General features: G+C 37.7%; 1 protein-coding gene across 1 annotated transcript; it reads right to left on the bottom strand.

Moving 5' to 3' along the window:
- Positions 1-1,094: 1,094 nt before the first annotated feature.
- LOC105390889 (retrovirus-related Pol polyprotein from transposon TNT 1-94) lies at positions 1,095-4,027 on the bottom strand. The gene has a single exon (XM_048625534.1). The coding sequence runs from the start codon at positions 3,780-3,782 to the stop codon at positions 1,095-1,097; it is 2,688 nt and encodes an 895-aa protein (XP_048481491.1). The 5' UTR covers positions 3,783-4,027.
- Positions 4,028-9,898: the final 5,871 nt, after the last annotated feature.

Genomic DNA, 9,898 nt, shown 5'->3' with positions numbered 1-9,898 from the left:
AACGCAAACGCAAACGAAGGCCCATGTCTCTTGTGTGACCCTCGTGCTTCGGTCTTGGCAGCGGCTTCGTCAAGCAGTCCGCTGTCATGGAGTCCGTTCCCACAAGCTCCACGTAGATGTCACCACATGCGACTTTCTCCCTTACATAGTGATGACGGACGTCTATGTGCTTGCTGCGGGCAGAATAACTGTTAGTACCTGTAAGTTTAATAGCACTTGTATTATCACAAAACAAAGTTATAGGTCCAGTCTTTGTAGGTTGCAATTCTTGTTGCAATTGCTTCAACCACAGAGCCTCTTGAGCTGCGGCTGACAGTGCCATATATTCTGCTTCTGTTGTTGATAGGGCCACTGTATGTTGTCTTTTTGAACTCCATGATATTGCCCCATCTTGATGTTTGAACACATAACCTGTGCATGATCTTCTATCTTCAGAACAAGATGCCCAATCTGAGTCAGAGTATCCAATGAGATCTGAGTTCGTTCTCCTGAAAAATAATTCCAAATCTTTGGTACCTTTAAGGTATCTAAACAACCTTTTGACTGCATTCCAATGTTCTGTTTGAGGGCACTTGTTGTATCTACTCAAAGTATGAACTGTGTATGTAATATCAGGACGAGTTGCTTGGGAAATATACAACAAGCATCCAATGGCTTCTTGATAAGGTATCCCTAGTTCCTGACCTTCATCTGTTGAGTTGCTGAATGTAACGCTGAGCTCCATTGGGGTGCCAACAGGATTACATTGATCCATACCAAAACGTTTCAGGGTATCTTCAATATAATTGGTTTAATCCAGTGCAATACCATCATTGTAATAAGTTATTCTCAAACCAATGTAGTAATTAGCTCTTCCAATCTCTCTCATTCTGAAGTTTTGTTTCATGTTCATCTTGAATTCATCTGCCATTGATTGACAGTTATGTAGCAGCAATATATCATCGACGAATACTGCTATATACATAATATTTTTATCTTCAAGTTTATAGTACACACAAGCATCCATCTTGGACTTAGAAAAGCCATTTTCTATGAAGCAACTGTCCAACTTTTTATTCCAGGTTCTGTTCGCCTGCTTAAGGCCATATATTGATTTATTTAATCTGCAGTCTGCAGACTTGCTGTGTACCATTTTCATACTGTGATGGTTGTTCCATGTACAATTCGACATCTATATCACCCTGCAAGAACGCAGTCATTGCATCTAGCTGCTCTATGTCCAGTTTCAATTTAGCTGCAAGCCCAATCATGTGTCTGAGGGAAGTTGATCTTACAACTGGAGCATAAACTTCTGTATAGTCTATTCCTTCTCTTTGCTCATATCCCTTGATGACTAATCTTGCTTTGTGTCTTGAAATATTTCCTTTATCATCCATTTTTGTTTTAAAAACCCATTTGCAAGGGATAGCTTTACATCCAGATGGTAGATCACATAATGTCCAGGTATTATTCTCTACTAATGAATTATATTCACAGTCCATTGCCTCCTTCCACTTTAGCGCATTGTTACTGGCCAAGGCTTCTTGTGCGGTGTGTGGATCAGACACAATATCTTCAGATTCACACAAATATGTTGGCATTACATTTTTCCTTGGCCTTAAATTTCTCTGCGTAGGCGGCATAGTGATTTGCACAGGACCATCGGGGACATAATCTTCATCGTCATCTTGGATGCTTACATCTATGCTATTATCCTTTACTGAACTGACTTTTCTTGTGCAGTTGTTGTTATCTTTATTCTCTTCATTGTCTTGTGTGCTCATATCACTCAGCGTGATTGTAAAATCCTTTTTTACACTGTCTTCTATGAATACTACATCTCTTCCTTTTACAACTTTCTTTTGCTTCATGTCATACAATCTATAGCCCTTGGACTCCGTACAGTATCCAAGAAAAATCACTTCCTTCGATTTACTATCCCATTTCAGTCGCCGTTCCTTTGGGACGTGCATCATTGCCTTGCACCCAAACACTTTCATACTGCTGACATCAGGTCGCTTGCCGGTCCATATTTCTTCAGGTGTCTTGTAATCTAGGGATTTAGTGGGTGACCGATTAGTGACATATGCAGCAGTAGAAATGGCTTCAGCCCAAAACTTCTTTGGCAAGTTGGCATTTATACACTTAGCACGTTCAGTTAATGTGCGATTCATTCGCTCACTCATTCCATTTTGCTCCGGAGTGTATGGGATAGTATGCTGTTGTATGATACCTGCATCTCTACAAAACTTATCAAAGGCTTCATTTACATACTCGCCACCATTATCTGATCGTAGCACTTTGATTTTTCTATCCAATTGATTCTCAACCATATTCTTAAATTCTTTAAACTTGCTGAGAACTTCTGATTTTGCTTGAATAAAATAGACGAATACCTTTCTTGAGTAGTCGTCAATGAATGTGACATAGTACCTCGCACCTCCTAATGACTGTTCCTCCATAGGGCCACATACATCTGAATGTATTACCTCAAGGAGTGCGGAAGCCCTTGTACCAGTGTGCTTGAAAGGCTGTCTAGTTTGCTTCCCCGCTAGACATGTAGTGCATAGTATAGCATTTTCAGTCTTGTGGTCCATCTGTACTCCTTCTGTGCAGTCTTCAAGTTTCATCAGATCCTTGTAGTTGAGATGGCCCATCCTTTGGTGCCAGAGATGAGCTGAAGTGAGAAGTGCATAACAGTCATTATTTACCACAAAGAGATTGTTCTGAGCATGGCCAGTTAAGACCAGCTTTTTATTCTGGTATACTTTACAACAGTCCTTTTCAAATTCAACGTGACAGTTATTTTGTGTCATTTGTCGGACAGATAACAAATTTACTGAGAGATCGGGGACATATAAAACATTTTTCAGCTGTACTACACCATCATTAACATTTAAGTCCACATTTCCACAGCATTTAACTGTAAGAGTCTTATTGTCTGCCACTCTAATACTGGGTACGGTAGAAGGGCCTGTGTTATACATCCACTCATTGTTGTTTGTCATATGCATCGCTGCCCCTGAGTCAATATACCAGCAACCATTCTCAACACTTGATGCTGAAGCAGAGAATGCAGCTACATAACCTGAAGTCTTTTCATCATCCTTAGACTTTGTTCTTTGACTTGAGCCTGTACCAGTGTAACAATTCCTTGCAATATGACCATACTTGTTACATTTAAAACAACGGGGACCCTTTCTAAAACCAGAACTCTTATACTCATTCCTTTTGTGATGATTAGAATAGAAAGCCTCGGAGTCATTTTCATTTTTAACTTCTTGTAGTATTTTAGTCTTAACTAAATCGGTACTAATTTTCACACCTGAGCTCTCCATTGCCATGATCATAGGCCTGTACGTCTCCGGTAACCCTGCCAGCAGCAGCGTACCCAGCCACTCATCATCAACGAGGAAACCTATGTTCCTTAGCTTGTGTGCACATGAAATGACTTTGTTCACATAACTCTCCACATTCCCTGAGCTTTCTAAATCCGTAGTAATTAATTCACGTAACAGTCCAACCTTTCTAGTCAAGCCGGAGTCGTCAAACGCCTTTCGCAGGTTAGCCCATACTTCTTTAGCAGTCTTAGCCTCTTGCACATGGATGTAATTAATGGGATCTACTAGTAATATAATTTTTGACTTAGCTTTTGTGTCCTCGGCTGCGCTGATCACTTGTTTTTCCTCGGGTTCTATACATTTCCATAGGTCCTCGTGCTCGAGGTACGTCTTCATGGTAAAACTCCAAGTTGTGAAATTCTCGCGGCCTTTCAAACGCTCCATTTGAGCCATTGCATTCATGTTTATTAGTGTAAGATATCCGATAGCTGAAATAAAGGCTGAAAAGAAAGATGCCGGTGTCGAACGGAGGTTATGCCGGTAACCTAATCAACTTGCATCTCACTAATTTTTGCACTTTTACTGTTTTCTATTATCCCTACACTAATAAGGCGTCTGGGCCCATAACCTATTGAACTTATTTCTGTCCTAAACTGATTAATTAACTATTAATAGAATTTAATTGAGGATAAATGAAAAGGCACGACTTTGCTAAGCAATATTAATATTAATAGTTTCTTGCCAATACAACCTAGTAAGCAAAGTTTGCTTACTAGGTTGTATTGGCAAGAAGAAAAATTTTGACAGGTGACATTTGACATAACATAATGACATTGACACATAGATGATAGATGAAGGTTGCGTTTCGTTTATCGAAGTTTGTGTTCACTTCCAATAGCTGAAGACTCAATAGAGAAAACCGCGTTCGTTACGCCCGATGGGCAGTACGAATTTTTGCGCATGCCCTTCGGACTATGTAATGCACCGTCCGTCTATCAACGGGCGATAAATAAAGCTCTAGGTGATTATAAAGATACTATAGCCCTCTGTTATGTTGATGATTGTATTATTTTATCTCGTACAATCGAAGAAGGCCTACAGAACCTTAAACTAGTATTGGACAGGTTAACTAAAGCGGGATTTTCTCTAAATATTTCAAAATGTTCATTTCTCAAAACAAAAATAGAATATTTAGGAAATGTCATAGAAAACGGGACTGTTAAACCGAGTCCAAAGAAAGTACAAGCATTATCAAACTCTCCGATACCAAGAAACGTAAAGGAAATTCGTCAATTCAATGGATTAGCTGGCTACTTTAGAAAATACGTACCTAACTTTTCAAAAATTATGGCCCCCTTATACGAGCTTACTAAGTCTAATGCTAAATGGGAATGGACAGAGCGCCACGAACTAGCTAGGCAGGACGTAATAAGTCACCTAACATCATCTCCCCTCTTGACCATCTTTGATCCTGACTTACCGACTGAGCTACACACAGACGCAAGTGCCATAGGATTTGGGGCTGTACTGATTCAACGGCAAAATGGTAACCCCTTAGTTGTAGCTTATTTTAGCATGCGAACCACAGAATGTGAAAGTAAATATCACTCATACAAACTAGAGACACTCGCTGTCGTTAAGGCAATCAAACATTTCCGCCACTTCTTATATGGCAGACACTTCAAAGTAGTCACAGACTGTAACTCCCTTAAAGCAGCAAGGAATAAGAAAGAGTTAACTCCTAGAGTTCATCGTTGGTGGGCATTCTTACAAAACTTTGAGTTTGATATAGAATACCGAAAAGGCGCCCGATTAACACACGCAGATTATTTCAGCCGCAACCCTACTTTAGTGGAAAGCGCCCCTACACATAATAAAATATGTTACCCCTTGTACGCCACCTACCCATTAACTCTAGATGTTAACTCTGTAACCCTCGATCACAACTGGCTCCTCATCGAACAAAAACGCGACCCTAAGATAAAAGAAATTGTAGGAAAATTATTATCGGACGCCCTCCCTTCCTCTATAGCCGACACTTATGTCATCACACCTGATAAGTTACTGAGAAGAAAAGTTCAAATTGATAAGGAGACTAAAAAGTTAATAATAGTACCAAATTCTTATAGATGGAGCCTTATCAATCACTATCATGACAACTTACAGCATTTTAGCTGGGAAAAGGTAGTAGCTAAAATACGTGAACAGTACTGGTTTCCGAATATGTCTCGATTTGTTCGATTGTTTGTAGAAAACTGTGTCAGCTGTAGGGTTAGGAAAGGTGTTTCAGGTGCTAGACAAATCAAACTGCACCCCATAGATAAAGTCCCCATACCGTTTCATACAGTTCATGGAGACATTACAGGCCGTATGAACGGAAACCGTAATCAAATGGAATACGCATTTGTTTTCATAGATGCATTCTCTAAGTATGTTCACTTAATTTATACAAATGACCGAACAACTGAAACCGCTATAAAATGTATTAAAGAAGTTATCACAATTTTTGGGACCCCCACTCGTTTCATTACTGACCAAGACAAAAGCATGACTTCTGCAGAATTCAAGTTATTTTGTGTCAATCACGGTATTCAGCATCACGTGGTAGCTAAAGGGGCGAGCAGGGCTAATGGCCAAGTAGAACGCTTAATGAAAGTTATAAAAGATAACATGTCAGTTGTAGAACTCGAAAAACCCTGGTACTCTGCTATACAGGAGCTACAGTTAGCCATTAATTGCACAGTTTCTAAAAGTACAGGTAAAACACCTCTTGAAATTTTGTTAGGAAAAAAATGTTCCCCTCCAGGCTTAAAACTAATACAGATTGATGATGATGAGATCACTGAAAACCTAGAATCACTGCGAAAAATGTGTAAAGATAGGATGGACGAGCGGTCTTCTCAGGATAAAACCCGTTTTGATAAAGGAAAAGCGAGAGTTAAACCTTTCCGAGTAGGTGATTTTGTACTATTAAGACGCCATGAGCGTCACACAACTAAACTCGGTCCTAAGTTCGAGGGTCCTATGGAAGTGACTGAGGTGTTACCTAATGACAGATATAAATTAAAACACGTAAATCTTCGTGGTTGTTCTGAAAAGATAGCTAGCCATGACTTTCTTAGACCAGCTCCATTGGCTCAGTCTGATCCATTTAATATAAATGACTCAGAGGAAGAGGAACAGTCCGTGTGGGCGGACACGAATGATGGGGAAATGCCTGCTAATCAGAGTGCATCCACCTCTGGTAGCATTCTGAACAATGGTCCATAGATGTCTGTCCGACTTTAATTGTGTGTTTTATTTTTGATACTAATATAAAATAGGTATAAAATGTTTGAATCCATCTATAATTTTAGAATCAAATTAATATGCCACTAGGCCAACAATCAGCTGCATAAAATAGTAATGAACGTCTTAGTTTTAATTTACTCATGTACCAATGTTTTAGTACTACATTACATTGTTTTATTTATGAAGTTACAAGTTTAAAGTTTTTGTTTCTCATATAAAATCATAGATGGCGCGGTTGTGTTTTAGCTAAATGAGAGAATATTTCTTACAAACATTTTAAGAAAAACATAAATGTCTTCCGCTGATCATTCATTGATTAGAGAGGTTACTTTTAGTAAATGATAATTAACTGGCAATTCATTTATCTAATTATAAAGTCAGCTACTGTACCTAGGCCTGGCTAGAAGCTTGTATAAGCTGATGCCATCGTGTAGGTCCGGCTAGAAGCTTGTATAAGCTGATGCCGTCGTGTCGGGCTAGAAGCTTGTATAAGCTGATGCCATCGTGTAGGTCCGGCTAGAAGCTTGTATAAGCTGATGCCATCATGTCGGGCTAGAAGCTTGTATAAGCTGATGCCATCGTGTAGGTCCGGCTAGACGCTTGCATAAGCTGATGCCGTCAGGTTGGGCTAGAAGCTTGTATAAGCTGATGCCATCGTGTAGATCTGGCTAGAAGTTTGTATAAACTAATGCCTAGGCAAGAATCCTGTATTACCTATACCGAGTCGTCAGTGTTTCCCGGTTTGAAAAGGTTCTGTTCTGATCTGGCCATGTAGCACGGGGCGCTATTAAGACATGACAAAAGTTCTCTGTCGCGCTCGCTCTTGAGGCTGCGCGATGTGAGTGAGCGCGATGCAAAACTCTTGTCACGTCTTAAATGCGCCCCGTACTAGCCCTTCTGATATTATATGTAATGTCATGCATTGTGTGATGTATTTTTATGTGTAAGCTAACTCCCTATGTGTTTTAAGCTAGATACCTACCTACTAAGATAGTTATAGACAAATTGATAATAAAAACTATTGTTTCCTTTTGTAAACTGTGTTACTAACGTTCCTAAGGTAGCTAATAATATGTTCCTAATACTAAGATAGCTATTATTCAATAAATACATAAAAAGTTGACTGTGTTGTCTAATATTAATGATAATTATTATGTTCTAGTTTTATTAAGATAAGATTGTAAGCAAGTTGTAAAATTTTATGCGTTGCCTACCCAGTTGTTGATTAATTGATTGTTGTTAATTTTGTGTTTCTAATAAAACTTCATCGAGTTATTATAATGTTTAATATTTGAAATGTAATTAAGTAAAAGAGGGCGCAGAGAGCGCGCCGAATCAGAATGGCCGTGTGGGCGTTTTCTGTATTTGCTCAGAATAATAACTTTATTAATTTCTAAACGTAAATTACTATACTAGTTATGTTCCGAATTTTCTGAACGCATCCTAACCTATGACACTCTATCTAGACTATGGTTCAATAGTTCATTTGTAGTCAAGTTCAAAACTAACTTCCTGTAAAATACTGAATTGATTTATACTTTGAAATGTATTAGATTCTTGAATTTATGTTAAAGTAGCATTATAATTATTGCCATTCAATTAATATTTTAAGATAGTGATGTAATTAAAATATTCAGAAACTATTAATTAATTTGACCTGTCAAGACGAAGACTTATTGTATGAAAATATTAAAATATATGGGTTTCTTATAAAATATATAGGTATTAATTCACTTGTAAAATCATAAAATGAATATTCCCATAAATTGCATTGTTAATAAGTTAAGTTAGAATAATTCAGTATTTAATTGACCTCTGGCTATAAAAGGCCGAGGCGGCCATTAGGATGCTCTCTTTTACCGAAGATCTTGTGCTGTGTGAATAATATATTGAATCTGAAACTGATCCCAACTGGTCATTAATAAGCGAAAGAGAGCATATTAAAACGTGGCTTGAACTAAAGACAATTTTATTGCAGCATTTTGGCGATCAAAGGTCTGAAGACTGTATATTAATGGAGTTAGAGGCGGTCACGATAAAACCCGAAGAAACATTTTTACAACTTTGTAATCGCATACAATTAGTCCGCAGTAACCTGTTTTCTAAAGTAAATCAATGTTCTGATAAAGATGTTAGAGAAAACAAATATAACATCTATAATCATATTGCTTTAACTGTATTCTTATATAATTTACCTAAAGGATTGATGAGAATTGTTCGATTGAAAAATCCATCTAATCTAGAAGACGCTTTAAAAGTAGTCCTAGAAGAAGTCAATTTCAACGACCAATATAAAACTAGAAACAAAAGTAATATTCCTAAGAAATCATTTACACCGCAACCCCAAAAATTTATTGCGAATAATAATCGTCCAAGACCGCATAACTTCCAACGTCCAACATTTGTGCCTCAACAATCGAGACCTATTAATAATAACAACAATACATTTAGACCTTCATACAATCAGCAGATGCCAAATAATAACTTCAGGTCTAATTACCAAAGACCTCAGAATTTTCAGCGGCAACAATATAACCAGTATAATGCACCAGGACCATCAACCGCCAGAGTAAACTATACTCAAGCCGATAACAATATCCGCGAAGAAGTAGGTCAGCATGGTACCGGGCAAAATTTTACCACATTAGCCTCGAGAAAACAACACTTCAGTTAGACTCATTACCATTCATAGAAATACCCATTGCGCAAGAGAAAGTTAAGTTCCTTATCGATACGGGTAGTACGCGTTCATTCATATCCAACAAAGTTGCTAAGAATCACTTTTCTTCTCATAAAGTTTACGAGCCTTTTGAAGTCGTAACAACGCATGCGACCAGTCAACACTACGAAGCAGTGGTCATTCCACTATTTAATGTTTTCAAAGTCGCAACCAACTTCAAATTTTTCGTATATGATATCGATGAATATTATGACGGATTAATTGGTATCGATTTATTATCCAAACTAAATGCGATTATTGACGTTCAAAAACGGAAACTTTTTACTTCATTTGTGGAACTTCCAATGTTTTTCAGATGTAATATCAAATTCGAATTAGAACCAAAATCAAGTCAAGTTATTTCGGTTCCTTGTAATTTAAACGATGGAAAGGCAATTATAGAGGAAAATAAATTTAATCATGGCATTAAATTAAATAAGGGAGTTATTAACTGTAACAATGGCTATACAGATATTTTAATAACCAATGATACGGATAACAATTACGTTTTACATGTTGTTAAACCATTTAACGTAACCAGATTGAATTTAAACTATACATATGACTA

Source organism: Plutella xylostella, chromosome 14 (assembly GCF_932276165.1).
Source record: "Plutella xylostella chromosome 14, ilPluXylo3.1, whole genome shotgun sequence".
Lineage (NCBI taxonomy): Eukaryota > Metazoa > Arthropoda > Insecta > Lepidoptera > Plutellidae > Plutella > Plutella xylostella.
This window is presented reverse-complemented; position numbering and strand designations above follow the sequence as displayed.

Coding starts and splice junctions, on each gene's coding strand:
- LOC105390889 (XM_048625534.1), bottom strand. CDS start 3,782: ATGAATGCAATGGCTCAAATGGAGCGTTTGAAAGGCCGCGAGAATTTC.